At 47.8% G+C, this 23,517-nt stretch overlaps 2 protein-coding genes across 2 annotated transcripts; one reads left to right on the forward strand and one right to left on the reverse strand.

Annotated features, from left to right (window-relative positions):
- Positions 1 to 614: 614 nt before the first annotated feature.
- On the reverse strand, positions 615 to 11,074 carry DUSP11 (dual specificity phosphatase 11). Its single transcript, XM_073324870.2, has 10 exons — positions 10,828 to 11,074; positions 9,507 to 9,582; positions 7,290 to 7,421; positions 6,151 to 6,274; positions 5,653 to 5,713; positions 5,177 to 5,223; positions 2,901 to 2,976; positions 2,395 to 2,520; positions 1,935 to 1,970; positions 615 to 1,161 (listed from the first exon to the last, which is right to left on the reverse strand). The coding sequence occupies exons 1-10, from the start codon at positions 10,860 to 10,862 to the stop codon at positions 891 to 893; spliced, it is 984 nt and encodes a 327-aa protein (XP_073180971.1). The 5' UTR covers positions 10,863 to 11,074; the 3' UTR covers positions 615 to 890.
- On the forward strand, positions 10,861 to 22,737 carry C26H2orf78 (chromosome 26 C2orf78 homolog). The gene is made up of 3 exons (XM_073324753.2): positions 10,861 to 11,011; positions 18,596 to 19,390; positions 21,098 to 22,737. The coding sequence occupies exons 1-3, from the start codon at positions 10,861 to 10,863 to the stop codon at positions 22,735 to 22,737; spliced, it is 2,586 nt and encodes an 861-aa protein (XP_073180854.2).
- The last annotated feature ends 780 nt before the right edge of the window (positions 22,738 to 23,517 follow it).

Genomic DNA, 23,517 nt, shown 5'->3' on the forward strand with positions numbered 1-23,517 from the left:
TTACATTTAGGAGAATACGAAGGTTAAAAACACATTTAAAACAATGTAAAATGAAAGTGATTACGCTAGATTTTACTCCTCTTGGACAATGGAAAAATTAGGCTATTAAGTAGATCTGGTCCTAAGTTTTCCAGGGGGGTTTTCCTTTGGCAAAATGCCAATTCATCAAAATTGAAACATTGTGTAGAAACCCACAAATTTAGACAGATCTTGTGATGGAAAACAGGCAACCAGAAATCAGACTTCATAGGGAGCTGGGCAGCAAGCCATAGAATTCTGTGGGAAATCAAAGTGGGATTTTTTTCAGTCTTTCCTTCCCATGAAGTTTTTTTTAATTTGACCTTTGGGATGAAAGTTCTCAAAAATTTGAGTTTTCTTCATGGACGGAAAGGCTGATCTCTGGCCAGCTCTACTACTCAGTTTCACTGTGGTTACCTTTCCAGGTATTGCCATGCTATGCTTTGGTTATAAACAACTGCAGGGGAAGGCATTTGTTTAAAACACAATTCCCTTAGAGTTTAAACAATGCACAACATTTCTCATGGGAACCACCTATTCAGTTTGGGTCCATGTTTATCCTGGGTGTCCATTTAGAACTCTATAAGTCATTGTAACATGGATGTCACAATATTTTAATACAGTAAAAAGGTGAGGGTTTGTTATGAAGGTGGTTAGGAAAAATAAAACTTTTAGAAACAGTCTCAATATTAAAATTAATGATTCCTTCCTTTGTGTTTCCTGACTGGCACTTGGCCAGCAATGGGCACCACAGCAAAGGGATTAGAAGGAATAAAAGACTCATTCTTGAATAAAGCTTCTAGATTAAAAACCCACAGAGTGTACTCCATATAGCGGACTTCCAAGTTCTTCCACCAGATGAGTCCCTCACATCAATTTGTATAGTGATTCCTATTGGGTCTTCTGGAGGTTTTCATTTTATACATTTCCTGGTGTATATGGTAAGGATTTTGCACTGGAAAGTATGGTCCGTTGTAACCATTATACTGTTTGTTATAAGGTAGGGGAATGGGGTAGTTGACAGGTCCCAAGTTGTAAGGGGGTGTTTGCTGGGCCAGGTTGGCTGTAGGGACATATTCCTTGTAATAAGCAGATCTCCCATGGTTGTAAACTCCGTGGAAATTCCTGACAGGGTACAGGGCTCTGAAAAAGAAAGATCAAGATCATTTACCTGGATGGCTGAGCCCTGTTCCTGATATCTCAGCTCTTGAAGCTCCTAAGCCACACCAGAGATAAACTGCACTAGCGAGGCACCAATTGTACTTTGACAGGTCCTATAAATCATGCTAAGACTCTCAGTCTCTTAATACTTTGCATTTACATAGCTCCACAGAGGAAAAACGCTAAGATCTTTTACAAACATGAAGCTTTACAGTACCCTAAAGTGGGAGTCAAGTATTACTACTGCCTACCTCTTTTATGCAAGTCAACTGTAGCACAAGAAGTCTTCACAGAAGGTATTTCCCCTGCCTCCCACCCCCTCTAGTTTGTCCTAACAGGAGGAATACCCCTCCTGCCCCCCATATTTTGGCCCAGAAGGAGTAATTAAAGGGTATGAAACATTCCCCTGGCCACTTTCGTTTGATTGTCAACCATACATAATACAGAACTGAACCTTCCAGTGTAACAGATTGAGCTCTTAAAGAGCATTCTTGTACGGGTATCTCCTTCAACTTACAAAAGCCAACCAGACACGTTTGTAACCCCCAAATCATGAACTATGGAAGAATTAAATTCAGCCCAATAATCTATTACGATTTAGGAAAAGGAAGTTCACCCACAGATCCATGAAGCAAGGATTAGAGGGGGTTACTTAAGAAGTGGGAGGTGCAGATGTGGTATCATGTCGTGACATGACACTTGACAGGAGGAAGTGCAAATGCCTACATCCCAGGAGTAAAGAGGAAGCCATTTACCTTTGTTCTCTTTTTCCTTGCCAAGAAGGGAAGAGCCTAAGAGCAGGAGAAGAGTTACAGTCTTATTATGAGTGAAAAGCAATTCTGCACAAGAGTCACTGAAGTCCAAATCATAGGGTAGGGCCCTTCTTTGTGCTAAGGTATCTTAGAGTAGTAAAACTATTTCATTACCCCTACATTCATTTATTATGCACCTCCCACAATGTATGTAGGCACAGTGCAAAATTTAACTAATTGCCACAGTAGCAGCCAGATCAATAGGTCTTGTCCGTACTATGGTTGAAACAGTCTTAGCAACTGAGTTTAAACTCAGTTCCTAAACAAAGTGAGTTTTGGGACCAAGATTCGAACTTGAGTGCCTGGCTTGCAATCTTGTGTGCCTATTTACCTTTGTCACTTTCACAAATATACCTTTTCCCTTGATCCAATCCACTCTACCAGACCCAAACTAAATACCAACCTGCTGTCTGCCAGGGGGAGCTGTTCTGAATACAGATGATGTCCAGCTACTTGGAAATCCAGATTTGGTGCCATGCTGCTTTGTCCTTTGATCAAATCAAATCCTTGTCCATCTGCAGCATGGTTCCTTAAACAAAAACGTTCCATTAGCACAGCCCAAATTTACAGAATCGCTCAATGCAGTTGCAGGGAAGTTTTTATACTCTTTATGGTCTCAGTTATAATTGCACCTCAAACCACTTCAAGAAGTGGGCATGATCCCCATTTTAGAGATGGGGAAACTGAGGTATTGGGAGGCAGAGTGACTTGCCCAAGGTCACCAGCAGAATGTGGAACAGAGCCCAGATCTCCTGGCTTCCAGTCCTTTTCCCTATCCACTAATCCGTGCTTCTTCATCAGCAAACAGGAGTGAAAAAGCTAAACTCAGGTCCATTAAATAGCGGACATGAGCTAACTAGTCTTCATTCTAGCACCCAGACACAAACATATGTAGAAACAGTGACTTACATTCTGATGGGGCCCTTCTGAAGGTCCTCAATATAGTTCTTCCTCTCTATAGAATGCCCTCGCGACCTGTTGAACACTATGAGGAGGGAAGAGTTAAGTTACAAAACACCATTATACATAAATATTTTACACTAGGCTACTCAGGACAGGGGGCAGATCACGTGTTGGCAAAGCACTGAAGACGCACACCGTATTAGCAGTAATAAAGAACTCTGAGAATGATTTTAACCCCTTGGTTTTGACACTGAGCACACCCCAACTCATTTACAGTAATTCAGTTAAGGTCACATGAGCACAGGTTAAGCATTTCGGTATCAGAAGGTTGGATATCAGGAAGATGTCCTTTAAGGTACAGAAGAGAAATGCAGACTGGAACGAACAGATGCCATTTATAACATCAAGGTGCAACTCCATTTCTACATAATGTCCCTTTGATGACAGCTCATGGTTGCATGAATGACCCATTGGGCAGAGCAGGTCTTCTCTTGTTTATAAAGAAGAGACACAGAGCTATGAACACCAGAGTTATGAACTGATCAGTCAGCCCCACACCTCATTTGGAACCAGAAGTACGCAATCAGGGAACAACAGAGACCCACCCACCCCCCAAAAAAGCAAGTACAGTACAGTACTGGGTTAAACGTAAACTACTAAAATAAAGGGAAGGTATAAAAAAAGATTTGACAAGGTAAAGAAACTCTGCTTGTTTCATTTGAATTAACATGGTTAAAAGCAGCATTTTTCTTCTGCATAGTAAAGTTTCAAAGCTGTATTAAGTCAATGTTCAGCTGTAAACTTTTGAAAGAAAGAACCACCATAATGTTTTGTTCAGAGTTACGAACAACCTCCATTCCCAAGGTGTTTGTAACTGAGGTTCTACTGCAGGGGTGGGCAAACTACAGCCTGGGGTCCGCATCTGGCCCTTCAGACGTTTTAATCCAGCCCTTGAGTTCCTGCCAGAGACTGGGGTCGGGAGCTTGCCCTGCTCCGTGCGGCTCCCGGAAGCAGCAGCACCATGTCCCCACTCTGGCTCCTACACGTAGGGGCAGCCAGGGGGCTCCGCACACTGCCTCCGCCCCAAGCGCCACCCCTGCAGCTCTCATTGGCCAGCAAATGGGGCCAATGGGAGCTGCAGGGGCAGCACCTGTGGATGGGGCAGTGCATAGAGCTGCCTGGCCACACCTCCACGTAGCAGCCAGAGGGGGGACATACCGCTGCTTCCGGGAGCTGCTTGAGGTAAGCACCACTTAGAGCCTCCACCCCTCACCCCCTCCCACGCCCCAACCCCTTACCCCAGTCCTGAGCCCCGTCCTGTCCTCCGAACCCCTCGATCCCACCCTCCTTCACCCCAGAGCCTGCACCCCCAGCCAGAAACCTCACCCCCAGCACCTGCACCCCAACCCCCAATGTCACGAGCATTCATGACCCACCACATAGGCACCGACTTCTACTCGTGGCAGTGGGTGCTCGACCCCCTTCTGCCCCCTGCCCTGCCCCACCCCCACCCCGAACCCTTCCCCAAAGTCCCCACCCCAACCCCTTCCCCTCCCTGCCCCTACTCCAACCCCTTCCCCTTATCCCCACCCTGGCCCCACCTCTTCCCCTGAGTGCACCAAGTTCCTGCTCCTCCCCCATCCCTCCTGGAGCTTGCTACGCCACCAAACGGCTGTTTGGCGGCAGCAAGTGCTGGGAGGTAGGCGGAAGAGTGGGGACATGGTGTGCTCAGGAGAGGAGGCGGCGGCGGGGCGGGGAGCTTGGCTGCCGGTGGGTGCAGAGCACCCACTAATTTTTTCCCATGGGTGCTCCAGCCCCAGAGCACCCATGGAGTCGCTGCCTATGGCCCACCACACAATTTCCATACCCAGATGTGGCCCTCGGGCCAAAAAGTTTGCCTAGCCCTGTTCTACAGTAAGAGACGCAATGAGATGGATTGGCAATGGAGCAGAATGTTGCTCAATTTCCTTTGCACGCCTACCCATAAGTCACCTGGGTTTCAAATCCAGTGATCCACTGACATCAGTCTGGCTTAAGATGGATTCCAAGGGCACTGTAGCAAAATCAATCCATCATCACAATAAATCTCTTCCTCTTTGCCCTCCCATTTCCTATTATCCATCCACTCTCCCAATCTTACATTTTCCTATAGTGCAAAACTTCTTACAAGTTCTCCCTCTGCGCTCTTCTCCAAGAGCCTAGAACCTTTTGAATGTAAGCTACTAGCCAGTGTTTCGCCCCATAAAAGAAACAGGAAAAACAGTGATCTCCTTATTACTTACACTCTATAGCGACATTTGGTTCCATGCCTTCAACATCAATTAGGTACCTGAATAGAGCAACATAATACATGAGCTCTAATTATGGGAATAACGCTTAAGAATGAAAAGACAAACTTTTATCTCTCTGGATGCTTTTTTTAAGATTATGTATTTACAGGCCATGATGGGCTACAGAAATACTCACAGCTTTTATGGCAGAGGTAAATTTCTGATTGCTATACCAAGGCTCATGCACAAAAAACGTATATGCCCTGAGAGCATCCATACATATCTGCTCAGAGAACTTCTAATCCTGCTCTGTTCATGAAATCCAAGATTTTATATGGTCACTAAGCCCTTGACTAGTGCACTTTACATTAGAGTCCAGGATTAGGTATAGTGAGGCAGACATTGGATAAGTAATTTTCCCATCCCTTGTGCTACTAGAGAAATACCCATCTAGCGCAGCTCAGCTACAAGAGTTTAAGGTGACTCACCTACAAACGAGGTAACCAGTTCTGTTTAAGCCATGCGTGCAGTGAACTCCAATGAGTTTATCTATGAGACAGGAAATTCAAGTTATGTTTTTTAAGATAGTGTTAATTTTCAGGCAGGCAGTGTGCATCAGAAAGGAGAAGGAAGCAAACCTGATTACATTTGTTAGTCATTCACAGATTACGCCAACATAAACAAATTAACATCTCTACAACACTGCTTAAAGACAAGCTCGCATTTATGGCTAATTATCACTAATTATTCAACTCTTGCTTATAAAAAAAGCAGTCAGGTCACACAATTTCAACACAAATCTTGTTTAGGAGAAAACATGGGCACATCGCACAAGGAACATAAAGACCATATGAGAGCAGCCTTATGGCAGAGTTCTGAGGAGTGTAAACCTGGGTTAATGCTTAACATAAGGCACATACACAGTATCTGTAAGGAAGTGACATTGACACGCATTAGAAATTAAATTAGAGGCAACCTATGCTCACCGTTATCTCTGTTCTCCCGTAAAAACTCTTTCACAGCACATTTAAATTTAAAAATTGTTTCGTTATCTGGTACTTCGTGTCCAACCGTCAAGATCTTGGAGTAGCACAGTGTCTTTGGTAGCTCCTAAAAAAACCAGGGGAATCCAATACATTTTTTGTATGAAGCATAAAACCAAACATTCCCATCACTGAAAGGGGTCCACGTGCTTTATAGAAAGGAAATGCTTCTATAGTTTAAAAACTAAACCTGAAAGGGTGCCTGTGAGATTTTAGTCTGGTAAGTGAAATCCTCCGCAATAACTCAGGTAAGTTACAACAGCACCATATTGTCAGTTTTACCATGCATCTCTCAGAAGTGCTTAAATACAATTATGTGTAAGTACATGGAGTAAAATTTGCCTGAAACTATTCTTCCAGCAAACCAAAACTGATGTAAGGGCTCAAATAAAACACACACCATAAAGAGTTCTGAACTAGAGTAGTTTTACACTAGACTATTATGGAGACTTTACACAGCCCATATTTAGTAACAGTGATTCACAAGTGACTACCAAGATGCAAGTTCTGATAGCCCACTTAGTCCTCCTAGTGACAACTGTGAGGTACCATCAAAAACACTTTTGACCCACACATTCCTTTGCTATTGTTTCTTGTTTGTCCCAGGTTTCCTTCTCATCTGTCTTTTACAAAACAAAGTGCATGTAGCAGAAGGGCAAGGGGAGTATCTGAAACAACTGTTTCCAGGTAATTAATGTCACCAATAAATAATAGTTTGAACTGGAATTCGGAAGCCTTTGTTTAGCGGTGCTGAGAGTGAAATGACAGACCATGGTAACACATAGTCACTTACAGAGTCCACCATATTCAGAGAAATTTGAAGCCCACTTCATTCACTTGGGCATAGTGAGGATTTTTAGGCCCTGATCCTGCTTTCAGATCCACACAGGCACAATCTTCCCCCCACCCCCATTACTACAGTATCCGAGTCTCAATTTTCAATGGATTAATCCTCCCAATGACACTGTGAGATGGGAAACTGAGGCACAGAGAGGCTAACCGACATGCTCAATGTGCCATAGAATAATCCGTGAGGGAGCAGAAGTACTTGGGCCTAGGATAGTTGTTGCATCCTAACTTACCTCTGGTCCATAATAGCGTGTTGTGTATGTTAGATCAATGATCATGCCAAGTTCTTCTTTCTGTTCTCTAATTTTCTTAAGGAGGTCAAAAGGAGAAAATCTGTCTTTTGGGGCAAGTCTCCATTCAAAACTCTGGCGAGAAATAATATTTAATAGTATATTGTGCACAACTATGGCACCCTATCCAAGAATCTCAAGGCACTTAAACACCCCACAACAGCTTTGGGAGGGGAGTTCCCATGCACCCCACCAACCCACAGCATAATGGTGTACTCCCTAAAAAGGTAGATGGTGTCAGAATCCAGGTACCAAACAGAAAGAGGCCTCAGGTATATGCAGATACATTAAATACTGAAGCACCTTGATATTGATCTATTGAAAGCATCTTCTCCCTGACATTAGTGCATTAGACTACTCAGCTGTGTTCCAAGAATCCCAATGCTCAAATAAATTGGTTAGTCTCTAAGGTGCCACAAGTACTCCTTTTCTTTTTGTGAATATAGACTAACACGGCTGTTACTCTGAAACCACACACTACAGTGATTGGAGCTCTCTACATCTAGACACAGCTAACAGTAATCCTAAGACGATACACAAATGGCAGAGAAATGCATCTAAAGAGGAGGAGGTTCATCTCTGAATGTTGCTGCTGGTGCCAATCGTATGGCCAACGGTCAGTATTCACAAGCTTAACATCCTAAGCCTTTTTAAATACACAAGCATGGTAAAGAAATAAATCGATGAAAATCTCAGCATAGCAATTGAGACACTATCAAAAGGAGGCAACAAGGAACTATAAAGCACAGTCATCTAGAGATTTCTGATAAAGGAATAACAGCTACTACTTATACTGATAAAGAGGACAAACACCTTAGTAGCTGGGTACTCCAGGTGAATGAGGTGAGCCAGCAGGAATATCCTTCATGTAATTCACTGCTATTAATTTGAAAGCATTGGGACTAGTAGAAAGATCAAGGGAGACAGATTGCTGAATCAAATGTACTAGATTACAGTCCAAGACAGTTCTGCATATTTAAAGGAGTGATTAGTCACATGTATCTTTATAGTGGAGAAAGATCTTTCAACATTACTGTCAGAAACAGCTAAATTTAGCACACAGCAAATACGTCATGATCTATTTTTAATTTCCAGATTCCATCTGAAGTGATGAAGGCACAATTTTCTTTGATGCAGATTGCCACATTTATGTCAGTTTTGTTTTTTTTTTTATAAGAAGCTCTCTGATGTCCATCCAAATGATACATGGAATTCATTTGAATGGGAGTTACCAGGTTAAAATGCTCCATATGTGGAACTCACTATCCCACAATACTTTATAGCAGAAGGATACCAAAAAACCAGCCCCACTGTGCCTAGACATGCCACATAAAATCACCTATGGCGCAAGTTTTCAGAGCCATGGATGAATACCATCTCTAAACATCTGGACACTCATGCTCAACAAGCTTGGTGAGAAACCTCCATGAGCTGTTACTTAAAGCACAATGGTAGCAATATAAAGCAATATAAACACTACAGTAGCTTTAACTCTGAGCTTACTTCTCCTGAAGTTTTAAAGGGTAACGGTCCCATCAGGCTTCTATTTTCTATCCCAAAAAGTTGTAATCTCCAAGTTTTCCTTTAGCATAAATCAAATTTAGGCTGTGTTTACACCAGGACTACTTTACCAGTATGGGAATAACAGTACACCATATGGGCAAAGCACTCCTTGTGTGGATTCAGTTATACTGACAAAGCTGTGCATTATGATATCATAAAACTGTCCCACACAAGTGAAAGTATACCCACAGAAGTGTAGTTGGTATAATTGCATCTACACTAGAGGCTTCTGCTGGCCAGCTGTTGGTGATGGAGTGTGAAGAGGTGTGATTCCCTGACAGAATTCTGTGGTGTAGACCTGGTCTGAATTGCCAGCATGTTCAGATAAGTTCCTCTCAAAGAGTGCACACATTGGAATAAAGTTCTCCCCTCAACACATCCAACCCTAACATCTTTGAAAAATCCCTACTCTGAGATCACTAAGTCCATGCATCTGAAGAAGTGAGCTGTAGCTCACGAAAGCTTATGCTCTAATAAATTGGTTAGTCTCTAAGGTGCCACAAGTCCTCCTTTTCTTTCCATGTTTTCTGTTACAGTTAAAAACTGCAGACCCGAAATGACCCAAAAAGAGGCCAAACTCAATCATCTCTCACTTACCTTTTTTAAAGGAACTTTGAAAGCGATGAACCTAGTACCCGGCATTCTTTGTCCAAGCGGGAGATAGTCGGTCCATCTAGAAGAGAAATGTTATGATTAATGCCACAACTTCCCATAGGTGGAATCTTGGGGAATGTTTACATTGCGAAGTTGTCGACAATACTTTTGTCTTCCATAGGTACTTAAAGCCCCCCCCCCCCCCCCGGCGAAAGACAAAGGTTTTGCTGACGCAAGTAGCAGTGTGAACCTGGTTTTATCGGCAGGCGCACTCTCCTGCCGACAAAGCTAATGCCACTCGCAGGGCTGAAAGTATTTGGTCGGCAAAAGTGCCAACAAAGTACTCACAAAGAGCGATTACGCACGCTGACTTTTCTAAAAGCTGCATGGTGTAGACAAGCCCTTGCCTTTTACATTCGGTCTTCATCCCATGCCTCCCTTTTACTGAGCTCTATTTCCTTCCTGGTGGAAAGGCTTCTTCCAAAAGAATACAGATTTATTACCAAATCCCAATTTCTTTGGGTCAACTAACCCAGATCAGTTAGTGTCACTGATGGAGCCCTTCTCAAGATAATTTAGGCCCAGCTATTGATATTAGTGCTGCAACCCCCTTGCTGTAAATTGCAAAATCAGTTTATTGCCAAGGGAAAAAACCAGAACAGGCCAAGTCACACTTATTTCAACCCCCTGCTCCTCCCCACATTCTATTGGGCACATGTACAAGTAGTGAAATAGTCATCAGAAATGCAAATCACCGGGGAGACGCTAGCCACACCTCAGACAGCGTTTTGCACTCAGCGCAGGGTTACACGGGATAAACGCGAGGGTAAACCTTATTGGCGTTTTGATTTCATGGCACAGTCTCGCCAGTGATTTCATACAATTCACAGGCAGCCTCCCGAAGGAAACATACGGACAAAGGCTCCCTTACGATGGTGTCCAGCCCTCACGCTGTGGCTGACATGGGGGATGCACCTGAAGAGCAGGGAAGGGTCCCCCCCCACGCAGATAGGGCAAGATCTCAGAAGGCTTCGGCTCAGTGGATTCGGGGAACAGGGGAAAGGGGGATTTCAAGTCCCTGATCTCCCCCGGAAAGCGAGGCGCCAAGGGGCCAGGAGCTGAGAGGGGGCGGGGGCACCAAGAGCTCCCTAGTCGGGGTGGGGGGAGGGGGTGGCTGGAGGGAGAAGGCTGCTGTCAACGCGGCACCATTTCGAAAGAAGCGGGGGGAGGGGCTCCAGGTAACACCCCCCCCACACCCGCAGGAGTCCCAGGCCGGAGGCGGAGGCCCAACCGAGCGGGCCCAGGCCGGGGGAGCGGGTCTCACCTGTCCGGCAGGCGGGTCTTGCCGTTCCCCGACATGGCCCCGGCCCCGGCCCGGCTCCCCCAGCGCGGCCCCGAGCCCGCGCCGCCGCCCAGCGCCGCCCGCCCGATACCCAGGCCGGGGCGCCCCGCCAGAGACGCTCCCAGCTCGCGGCCCCGCGGAAACCAGCCGGTGCTCGGCGCTTCCGGTTCCGGTTCCCACGGCCTCGCGCAGGGGACCTGGCCCCGCCACGCGCACGGCCGCCCCCCGCCAGCGCAGCGCGCCCCGCCCATTCTGACCTCACGGCCAGCGCCGCCGCTCCCCACCCGCCTTTTGGGCCCTTTGCCCCGCCCCTTCGGCTAGCCCCGCCCCTTCGGAAAGCCGCGGGATTGCGGCACGCGGAGCCTCGACCCCGCCCAGCAGGGGCCGGCCCAGCTCCAGCCCCCACCCCCATTTCGCAATTACCCACAATCCTCCGGGGCCCAGCCCAAGCGCCTTCTTGTCTGTTACCCAGAATCCTCCAGGCCACACCCCAATGTCCTGTTCTGTGTTACCCACAATGCCCTGGGGCCCAGCCCCAGTGTCCCCTTCTCTGTTACCCCCAATCCCCCGGGGCCCAGCCCAAGCGCCTTCTTGTCTGTTACCCAGAATCCTCCAGGCTACACCCCAATGTCCTGTTCTGTGTTACCCACAATGCCCTGGGGCCCAGCCCCAGTGTCCCCTTGTCTGTTACCCCCAATCCCCCGGGGCCCAGCCCCAATGTACCCCTCTCAGTTACCCACAATCTCTCTGGGGCCCAGCCCTGGCACCTACTTCACTGTTACCCACAATCCCCCGGGGCCCAGCCCAAGCGCCTTCTTGTCTGTTATCCAGAATCCTTCAGGCCACACCCCAATGTCCTGTTCTGTGTTACCCACAATGCCCTGGGGCCCACCCCCAATGTCCCCTTCTCTGTGACCCACAATCCCTTGACCCAGCCTAGCTAGCCCCAGCACCCTCTTGTCTATTACCCAGAATACTCCAGACCAAGTCCCAATGTCCTGCTCTCTGTTACCCACAATCCCCTGGGACCCAGCCCAACCCCAGCACCCCATTCTCTCTTACCCTGAAGTCCCAGATTCCTACCTAACCAGCAGTACATTCTAAGGGTTTGTCTACTGTACACTGCAGTTAGACACCTGCAGCTGATTCAGGCTGTTCGGGCTGGGTTTAAGAGGTAGTTTAATTGTGGTGTAGAATTTAGGGCTTGGGCTGGATCCCTGGCTGTAGGACCCTGCAAAGTGGGAGGGTCCCAGAGATTGGGCTGCAGCATTTTTTAAAAAGCTGCTATACTGGATGACTGGAGGGTACCAAATGTTGTACCCATCTTTAGAAAAGGCACTAGGGGTGTTGTAAAGTCAATGGGAGTGGAGGGCATTCAGCACGTCTCAGGATCACGACCCCATAGGATATCTGAGAATCTAAGGTGGCCAGCTTTGTCTGTCTTTCTGAGGTGTGTTGTAGGCAGGTTGGTCTCAGGATATTAGGGAGACAAGGTGGGTTGGGTAATATCTTTTATTGGACCGACTCTTATTGTTGACAGAGACACACTTCCGAGCTTGTCTCTCTCACCAACAGAAGTTGGTCCAATAAAAGATATTACCTCCCCCACCTTGTCTTTCTGCAGGGAATTGATCATCCAAGGAGCTATGGCCACCTGATCCAGAAGGATCATAGAATATTAGGATTGGAAGAGACCTCAGGAGGTCATCTAGTCCAACCCCCTGCTCAAAGCAGGACCAATGGGGGGAGGGATAGCTCAGTGGTTTGAGCATTGGCCTGCTAAACCCAGGGTTGTGAGTTCAATCCTTGAGGGGGCCATTTAGGGATCTGGGGCAAAAATTGGGGATTGGTCCTGCTTTGAGCAGGGGGGGTTGGACTAGATGACCTCCTGAGGTCCCTTCCAACCCCTATATTCTATGATTCAATCTCCAACTAAATCATCCCAGCTAGGGCTTTGTCAAGCCCAGCCTTAAAAACCAGGATGGAGAGTCCACCACCTCCCTAGGTAACCCATTCCAGCGCTTCACCACCCTCCTAGTGAAAAAGTTTTTCCTAATATCCAACCTAGACCTCCCCCACTGCAACTTGAGACCATTGCTCCTTGTTCCGTCATCTGCCACCACTGAGAACAGCCGAGCTCCATCCTCTTTGGAACCCCCCTTCAGGTAATTGAAGGCTGCTATCAAATCCCCCCTCACTCTTCTCTTCTGCAGACCAAATAACCCCAGTTCCCTCAGCCTTTCCTTGTAAGTCATGTGCCCCGGCCCCCTAATCATTTTCATTGCCTTCCACGGGACTCGCTCCAATTTGTCCACGTCCCTTCTGCAGTGTGGGGACCAAAACTGGACGCAATACTCCAGGTGTGGCCTCACCAGTGCCGAATAGAGGGGAATAGTCACTTCCCTCGATCTGCTGGCAATGCTCCTACTAATACAGCCCAATATGCGCTGGCCTTATTGGCAACAGGGCACACCACTGATTCATATCCAGCTGATATCCAGGTGATTCCTATACAGTGTTTTCACTCATCCCAAGTATCAAGCAGCATAAACCACTCCTACTCCCAAATGTGCACACACATTCCAGCGCAAAGAAGAGGAATGGTGTGTCCCTCTGCAAGGAGCGATGTCATTTGCTGGAGCCAGACCGGGTGACAACAGCCACCGAATAATGTCCTGTTGAAGGGACAGTGGATGGTTCCATGGCAGTTGGGAAACAGCAGTTGAATTCAAAGGGATAGAGAGGAACAGCAGATTGGGGGGTGGGGAGTGGGGGGAAGGTGCCATTGCCTCAGCCCTAGCCTAGCCCAGCCCACAGCCCTAGCCTCAGGCAGAATCTGGGGGGGGGGGGGGGGCAGCAGAAAGCATTCCCATATTGTTTGCCAAAGTGAGAAAAAAAAGAGAGTTGACATCATAGCGGGGGAAAGTCTGGTGAGTGTCCTGGCCTAAAGGAAATGGGGACGAGAGGGTGAAAGAGACAGGGGGATTTCACCCTCTCCCCCATAGAGACAGCTAGAGAGGAGGGATATAGCCAGCAGTGATGGCTTACTGGACAGAATAGGGACTGAGGGATTAGTGCAGAGGGAAAGCAGGATTGATTTTGGAAAAGAACCCTAATAAACCTGGTGTTTGGGCATGTTGTGACAGACGGGTATAGAGAGAGCATTGCAAGTGGGCCGCAGCTTTAAAGCTCATTCCATACCGGGGTGTGTAATACAAAGGACAAGAGCTGCTTCTTGCTCTTCTACATGCAGAGGGCAAGAGCTTGGCAGCGGGTGAAAATTCAAGAATGCCTCTATGACCTAGCTCCCAACCTGGTGCTGCTGGTGCATTTAATCTGGGCCACTGATTCCTGCCCTGTAGCACGGGACTGTCCAGGGGAAATGGGTGGATTGGACAGAGCACTAACAAGGAGGGGATAAGGAGGTAAAAGTAGTGTGTTGTGAGAGATGGAAGGGAGAGAGACGATGAGACAATGGGGTGGAGAGAGGGGAGACAGCTAGGATGAGGAGAGGAGGGAAGAGACCATATGGGTTTGGAGATCACCAGGAGAGAGGAGAAGACAAGAGAAAGGACAGAGTGCAGGAGAGGCAGAGAAGGAGACAAAGAACCCAGTCCCCCAGGCACCATGCCTCTTGGCACACAGAGAGAAGGGATTTACCTTCCAGGAAAGGCATCAAGGGGTGGCAGGAGATATGGGGAAGCTCAGCTCACCCCAGCCATGGTAAGAAAAGAGATGGAGGCTGGTCCAGACACTTCTGATCTACAGGAGAATTCAATTCTAGGTCCATCTGGTCATTCAATTCTAGGTCATGTGAGCCAAACCAAAATCCCAGATTGCAGCAGCCCTGAATTTTGGGAAGATTGGGGTATGGAGGTGAGCTGTACAGGCCCGATTGTGCTCTCACCCTGGTGTACATCATGAGTAATATATGTACAGCACCTAGCACAATGGGGCTCTGATCTCAGTTGGGTCCTATAGGCATGACTGTAAACCAAATGTTGCTGCTCCAGATTTGCGCTGGGGTAAGTGAGATCAGAATAAGGTCCTCTGCCTTGGTGTTAAAGGGAAACAGAGAAAAGTTTAAGAGCCTCATTGCAAATTCACCTATGGTGAACCCTTCCAGAGGTTAAATGCTCCAGATAACACTGCAGCACTTTATCAGTTAAATTACACAGGACAACAATACTTCCATGCAGACTTTAGGCCTGGCTCACGAAATGTCCCTGGTATATATAGATTCCTGGAGTTAAAGGCCAGAAGGGTCTTTAGATCATCGAGTCTGACCTTCTGTACCACACAGCCCAGTTACCCCTGTATTGAGCCTAATCACTTCTGTTTGGCTAATACATCTCTTCCAGAAAGGCATCCAGTCTGGATCTGAAGACATCAGGAGATGGAGAATCCACTACTTCTCTGGGTAATTTATTCCAGTGATTAACCATCCGCACTGTTCAAAAATTGTGCTTTATTTCATCTTTGAATTTGTCTGGCTTCAACTTCCAGCCATTGGGTCTTGTTCTGCCTTTCTCTGCTAAATTAAAGAGCCCCTTACTACCGGCTATTTTCTTCCCATGAAGGTGTTTATACACTGTAAGCAAGTCACCTCTCACTCTTCATCTTGATAAACTCTTTAAGTCTCTCGGTCTCAGGCATTTTCTCCAGCCTTCAGATCATCTCTGGTGCTCTTTTCTGCACCCTCTCCAGCTTTTCCACGTCCTTTTAAAGCATGTGGACACCAGATCTGTAGCAGCGTTCCAGTATCCGTCTCCCCAATGCCATATACAGAGGTAAAACCACCTCCCTACGCCTTCTGCCTATTCTCCTGCTTATACATCCAAGGATCGCATCAGCCCTTTTTGCCACAGCATCACACTGAAAGCTCATGTTAAGTTGCTGGTCCATTGTGACTCTTAAATCCTTGTCAGAGTCACTGCTTACCAGGACACACAGCTCCCCCCTCACCCCTCCCCAATTCTGTAGGTGCAGCCTGCCTTCCTTGTGCTTAGATGATAACTTTGCATTTGGCTGTATGCATTAAAATGCATTTTGGTGAATGGGCTCAGCTTACCAAGCGGTACAATCACTCTGTCTGATTGCCCTGCCTTGTTCTCATCATTGTTCACCACTCATCCAGTCATTTGCCAATTTTTTCAGCAGTGATTTTATATTTACTTCCAGATTATTGATGAAAAAGTTGAAAGGGAGAAGGGAGATGAGGTATTAGCCAACGTGTTCAAATTTAGAAGCCTCAAGTTAGGCATCTGAATAGAAGCTGTCCAATGTTCCGATTAGCTGAGAATTCATAGCAGCCCTTGAAATCGCTGGGAGTTCAGTCAGGCTGGCCCGGCGTCTCTCAGTCTGATCATGAGCCTTGCAATATTTTTTAAAGCAATAGAATCTGGTGTGAATACAACAGAATCTCAGCCTTTGTTTGATAAGAAAAGTAAGATTCCAGTCCTCATGGCTACAGGGAAAAGCTTAAAATCATGAAACTGAATGGTTCAAAAGCTGGCTGGCAAATGAAGAAGACTCTCAATTGAAGTCAATGGGAATGGGACCAGGATTTCATTCTGACTTTATTATTTGTTAAATCTCCTGATTTTTAAGCCAGTCCAGTGATTTTTTTTGGGTGGGGGAGGGGGGAAGGGGCCCTGATTCATGGTTTTTGGATGCTTCAGGTTGGCAATACTGCTTGAAATTGATACAATGGGTATGTCTACACTGTAGCTGGGAGGTGTGATTGCCGCCCATGTAGACGTACCCGAGCTAGTTTTGATTTAGCTAAATCAAAGCTAGCTTGGATAACAATAACAGTGAAGCCATGGCAGCATGGAGGGTGGCCGCTCAAATATGGACTCAGGGTCCTGGGTAGGCAGATCTTGATCAAATCTAGCTACACATGCTGCAACCTCGCCTCCTGATTGCAGTGTAGAGGTACCCTCAAAATCAGGGCTGACTTGTGAAAATTTGGGCCTTATCATCGCAACCTCACTTTTCCCAACTGTACATGTGGGATGGTGTCACCCAGTGCCCAGGACAGCTGTGAGGAGTCATTCATTGATGTTTGTATAGTGCTATGAGGTTGAGTTATCCCACCTGTGGGGCTTTATCCCATGGCTGGATCATTTTCCATCTTCACTAATTCACTCTTGCCTTCCTGGTGGCAACCCCGTCATCCCTTTCCCCAATAAAACTGCCCCCACGTTATGACCTCAACTTTCATCTTAAGATTCACTGCCCTTCCCCTCACCTCACAATCTTCAATGACATGTTAGAATCTTCAGGGTTACCGTGGGGCTTACCACTAAACAAATTTGTATCCTCACAATGTAACAGAGCATTCTCTACCGGAAGTGTGCTCCGGTCGACTGTGTGGGGAGTTGGTCCCTCCAAGGAACATTGACATAGATACAGCGCTAGTCATTTCCCCTCAGTCATGGCAGGTAGGGGATAGGTATTGTCCAGAGGGCCAGATTGGGTCCCCATGATTCATAGGTAGAGGGGAGTATTTGTAAGCACAGCTCCCTCATGCCCATGTGGAAGGGTCAAGCTGCTTCCACAGCACCACTCTCCCTTCTCCAAGCTGGAGAGGTCAAGCTAGGCATGGAGCTAGGAAGACCATGTGGGGGAACATGTGACACGCTGGGGGTTCTGGACAAGTGAAAGCAATAGATGGTGGGGGTGAGGAGAAGGGAGCACCTGGGGTACCAAAGATACAGGGATTTGGTTACTTAGAGTTTTCATGTCATCAGCTTACAAAAGGGATGGGTGTGGGGAGTGGGGCTGGTGGAAGGCAGCCAATGCCAGGAACGGGTTGTTGGTCTCAAGCGTAAGAGAGAAAACTTGAAGGGTCTTTGTTTAAAAACGAAGGCACTGACAGTGGTTCCAGCAAACAAACAAAAGGAAGCATTTCTTCACACAACACACAGTCAGCCTGTGGAACTCACTGCCAGAGGATGTTGTGAAGGCCAAGACTATAACAGGGTTAAAAAAAGAACTAGATTAATCCATGGAGGATAGATCCATCAATGGCTATTAGTCAGGATGGGCAGGGATGGTGTCCCTCAGCTCTGTTTGCCAGAAGCTGGGAATGGGCAACAGGGGATGGATCACTTGATGATTCCCTGTTCTGTGCATTCCCTCTGGGGCACCTGGCATCAGCCACTGTCGGAAGACAGGACACTGAGCTAGATGGACCTTTGGTCTGACCCAGTATGGCCATTCTTATGTTATTAAGTTCTTATGTCCCTGCTCCTAAGTCACCCTGGCATTGTGACAGCAGAGGCAATCTAAATTTCCTGTTTATAATTGTTTTTCTCTCCCCTATTGCGGCACGAGAGACCCACACAGACAACAATAGGGGACCCTTAACTGACTGTGCAGGGAAACTGCAACATGGACACAAAATTCTCTCCTGAGTTATAAAAATCTTGACCAAACCATTTTATGACAGCAGTGGGAGCCCAATTCAGCTCTCAGTTACACCTGTGTAAATCCGCAGTGACTTCACTGACTTTGGTGAGAGAGAGAAGCCCCAGGCTTGTCTGGTGAGTGGATGGATGGGCCAAGCGAGCTGCCTGTCCCCTGGTTTGACTAGCAGGTTGGGCTGTAGGTTTGAGGTAGCCACTGCTGGGTCTCCAGTTCTCAAGGCAGAGTCTGGGGTAGTTTTCCAGTCCTTTATCTAAGGCTGGTGGTTGCTATGGGAGCCTGGGCAATGTCAGGCTCATCTGTTTGTTTTTCTGTGCAGAGAACTACAACGCTCTATCCTCAGAAGACCCAGACCCTGATCAGCTGAGCTTCCCCGAAGTGACGGACAGCCTTTCAATGGGAGGAGGCCTTCAGAACTTCTCCAGGCCATCTGTACCAGCTACCGGCTCAGCTTGGCTCCTACCTTCCGGCTCAAGCCAGCCCATTCAAGCTAACCCAGGAAACACCAATGCTTTTACATATCAGCCTTCAGAAACAGGGCTATGGCCAGAGGTACGGGGCACTAGTGCACAGATACAGATCTCCAGGTCAGCTGCTCCATACCCCACCGTCTATGAATGGGGAGTGAAGGGTCATTCCTATGGGACTGCGGCAATCTCTGCACACTTCCCTGTCACACTCGTAGCCCAGGAAGTGCCCAGCCCTGCTCCCTCTGCACCACCTCAGTTTAACAACGCCGCCAGAGTCAGCCCCATGGGCCACCTGTACGGGCGTATTCAGCCTCCCGCAAATGCCCGCCTCATGCAGCTGCAGCCCCCGACTACGTCAGTGCAGGCTCATCAAAGCCAAGGCCGTGGCCAGCAAGTTCCTTTGCAGGACTGGAGAGGAGCCTACCTTTACAACCGTGACATGAGGGGTCAGGAGTCAGGAGAGATGGGCTCCATTGTGCAAAGAGGCAGGATCATTAAAGTGCCAGCAAACACCCAAAGTGAAATGGTTCTGGTCCTGAAAGCCATCCAGCCAATGGGCACCCGCCCATCCTCTTCGGCCAGTTTGTACTATCCAGTTTCAGCCCAGCCCAGGGATTCCCAGGCCATCAATCCAGGGATCAAAGGTGAGGAAAGGAACATTCAGTTGTCCATTCTGTCTATGTCTCTGTCTTTAGTATATGCACAATGCACATTACTTACAGTTTCTAAGCACAGCAGGTGAGTGGGGTTAAAACCTTCATCTGGGAGATGTAGGGAGAATGGACCATTTGCTGGTGGGACTCATGATGAAGTAATTAAGAGAGGGTCTAAGCTAAAGCATACTGAAGCCAAGGGGAGTCTTTCCGTGGGCTCCAAAAGGCTTTGGATTAGGCCATTAATGAATCCATGGGTTGAGTTTTAGTAATCCAGCTAAGAGGTTCTTCGGGAGTACTTATAATGGGGGTCCCTGTCTGCTAATATAATGCACTTCCTCATTCTGGGATGATACCCCCAGCCCCTGTTGCTGGGTGGTGAATCTTTCATACTTCAATTGCTCCATTGTCTTGAGACCTGAACTAAAGGATGTTGAATTTACTGGGAGATTTTCCATTGACTTCCTTGAGCTTTGGATCAGGTCCTGAGCAATTTGAGGTGAAGACGAAGGATCCATTCACACGGGGCTGGGAACTGTGGTCCCTGAACCATTTTAAAGCCTGGTTTTAAAATGATTAAGGATAATTCAGGCTGGGAAGATAGCTTGGCTGGACAATGGTATGGGGCCAGACTCTTCCAAAGCTGAGGCTGCCTCAGGCAATTGGACTTGAACATGGTTTCTACATATAGCTTGGCTTTGCTCATGCTATGTTTGAAATGAATCAGCCTCAAATGCCCTGAGCTGACAGTGCATAAAGGGCGTTCATAACGGCAGGAAGAGAAGCCCTTCTACCTCCTGACCAACTAGATAGTTGCTGGCAACAGTGGGGACAGAACTCAGATCCTCCTGCTCCTACAGAGCTCCACTGCTAAAGCAAATTTCTACTACCTGTTAGCGGTATGGGGGCCTATGACACACATTTCAGCCATTCTGAGCATATCCACCAGAGGGCACTAGCCAGGTCATTGTAATACTGTCATAAATTGAGCCAGGTGAAATTTTTTGGTTGAAAATTTTCAGACAAAAATGCAAAAAATGCAACCAAAATAACTAGTGAATGCATGTCCAATTTGCCAAATTGTTTCAGCTGGGAAAAAAAAATTCAGAGTGAACGACACATTTCGTTTTGATGTTTTGGAAACATTTCAGTTTTTTGCTTCCAGATGACATTTCATCACAAAATCGACGTCATTTTTGTATGAAAAAATGGGTAAAAAAAAAAAATCAGAAATGAAAAGAATGTTTTTTCCATTGTTTTTGTTTGGCCAATGAAGTGGGGGAAAAAAATCCCAAATTCGTACAGCTTTCGTCATCAAGCACTCAGCCGTGATAGCAGAGCTGTAGCAACATTCCAGTTTGCTGATGCGCATTCAGTCCTGGGCAACAGATAGCTGGATCTTTATTCTGGACGTTCACGACTTTGTAGAGCCACTCCTTACTGCGCTCGACTCCCGCAGACCATTGATATTGTAACAAGGTACGACGCTGAAACCAAGTACACTGACACAACAATGGGACGATAGGTTGATCCAGCGCTTCAGTGTAACTGAACTTCCATAGTGAGACTTCAGTGGCCCATAAACCTGACGCTGCCCCTCCGCAGAGGGGGAATTTCACCCTTAGTCGCCCTGCCGCACCCAGACACAACATCTTCTGCTTCACGCGTCGCTGACTTTTCCTGATTCTTTCCTTTCAGAGGCGGACCCTTTGTCTGGAACGCTGCATGAGCCCAAGACCTTCTGCCTACAACCAGGCTCAGCTCAGCAGGGAGGCGGAGTGAAAACCATCAGCCCAGAGATGCTTCCTGAGGCCCTGGATGGGTCTCAGATGCCTCAGGGATCACAGGGGCCACCACTGTTCCCCTTAGAAATCCCTGATATTAACCAGCTAATGGCCTGCATTGAGTCTGTTCAGGCAACTAACTCCTTGTCACACAGTGACCGGCCCATTGGTCCCAGGCAGGTGACAGGAAACGATTCCCTCCAAGAGATGCCTCTAGGGAAACACGTTTCTCGGGAGAATGTCGCGGGAAAGAATATCATCAAACCTCCACTCACCACTGAATCCCAGGACGGAGCCTCGCCTCCCGCACCTGGGAAGGGCAAATCGCCCAGGAAAGCTTCAAAGCAGGCAGAATGCTCGACACTTCCTGCCACTATGCCCCCAGTGGGGTCTGACAAGCCTTCTGCTGAGCAGGGACCCGGACTCGCTGATCCCCAGAAATTAGGAGCAAATCGTTCAGAGATGCCAGCAGCTACTCAACCAGCCCAGCCCTCTGAAGAGGACCAAGCAACAGGCACTAAGAGGCTTGAAGATGAGAAGGAGACAGCATCAGGGGATCATCTCCCTGATGATCTGTGGGAAGGGAATCTGGAGAACCGTCACCCTGCCGAGAACACCACTGACACCAGAACTGTAACTGCCTTAGGGGACGGGCGAGACATTCCATGCGCTGACTCGAAACAGAGGACAACTGACCTCAAGAGGCAGCCTCCGAGGAAACCAGAAGACCATGCAGATGTTTCAAAGCCTGAAGAGCGGCAGCACAAAAGACTAAGCAGCTCAGGGAATGATAAGGGGAAAAGTACGCCTCAGGGCAGGGGGAAATTAAAACCGGAGGATAAACAACCTGGAAGTCAAGAGGGTGGGAAAATCTTCCAGCCAGAACGAGAGCCTTTTAAAATGCCCCGGAGCCACCTGGGGCTACACATGCTGGAGTCTATCCAGGTTTTCCACCCGTTGGGAAAGAAACTGATTCCACTGGGCCCTGCTCGAGGAGCTCCAGCTCTGCAGTCCAACAAGGCTGAAGGAAGCTCTTCCAGTGCCTGGCCAATGCCACTGCTGGGTCTCAAAAGAGCCCCGGGGCCTCCTGAGGACCCAAAGTCAACCTGTGGTGGTAGGAGGGATGGACAATGGGAAGTCACTGGCAAACTTTATCGTGCCCCAGGAAATACAAGGCCAGTTGCTTTAGCATCACCTAGACGCGTTGCTCTGAAGCAGGGCAGCAGCCGAGAGCCTCCCACCAAGCCCTCCTTTGGGAAGGACGTGCCTCTGCCCCACGAGCGCACTCCTCTCCCTTCTCTCAGCTCCATGCCTACCTGGCGTCCCGGAGGGGGAACCCAGCCCCCTCCTGCCATCCTGAAGAGTCGGCCCCTCCAGGAGCTGGAAGTGTCGCTGCCCATCCCCCCGGAGCAGAGAGCGGAGCGGGATGCGATGAAGAGGCGAGCGCAGAAGGAGAGGGAGCTCGCTGCCCAGTATACAGCCCTGGGGAAGAGACAATTTTTTGTGGAAAGAGAGAGAGACCTGACGATAGCAGAGGAGTTTGGCTACATCTGACCTCTGTATATAGTGCTGCGATTGCCCCTCCTGCTAGCCATACCCCCAGACCCTTCTTCAGTTGTTGCTCACTCTCATCCTGACCTTGAATTCTTTATAGGGAGAGCGGAAGACACGGCCATAGCCATGGAGTTCGGGTGTCTGTAGAGCGCCCCAATCTATTCCGTGAGCTGGAAGCCATTTCTCCGCGGTGTATATTTCTATTTATTCATAGTCCTGTATTAAAATTCTAGGTCATTCTGTCTACAATTGAGTCAGACGGAGATTTCACAGAGGACCTGTTTTTTGGACACATTTTAAACACAGGGCTGCCCCCACATAGTTCATGGGCACCTTATGGGTGAAATCCTCCCCTGTGCAAAGAGTCAGCCCAAGGTTCAGGTTCCACTTAAGTTCTATGGAAGCTCTCAAAACAGAAGTCAAGTGGTGCCTGGGCCACTGTTTAAACATTCAAGGACCTGATTCTCTTCTCATTTCCACTAGTTTTACACCAACGTAACTATTGACTTAAGTGGGGATACTCCTGATTTACACCAGCATAGGGGAGAGAAGAATCAGACCACAAAGGGTTAAGAAGGTGACCCCCCCACACACACACCCACTTAAATCAATACCAAGACCCTGATTGACTCAGATGGTGCAGAAATTCCCCCTGACACTGAGATGAAAGCTCATTTGTGAGTAAGGTTCCAGACCCCACCTTGCCTTGCACCAAACTAAAAACTGACCAAGGGCCTGATTCTGATCTCCCTGACGTTACCTTTATTCTGCAGTTACTCG

Source organism: Lepidochelys kempii, chromosome 26 (assembly GCF_965140285.1).
Source record: "Lepidochelys kempii isolate rLepKem1 chromosome 26, rLepKem1.hap1, whole genome shotgun sequence".
NCBI classification, from domain to species: Eukaryota; Metazoa; Chordata; order Testudines; family Cheloniidae; genus Lepidochelys; species Lepidochelys kempii.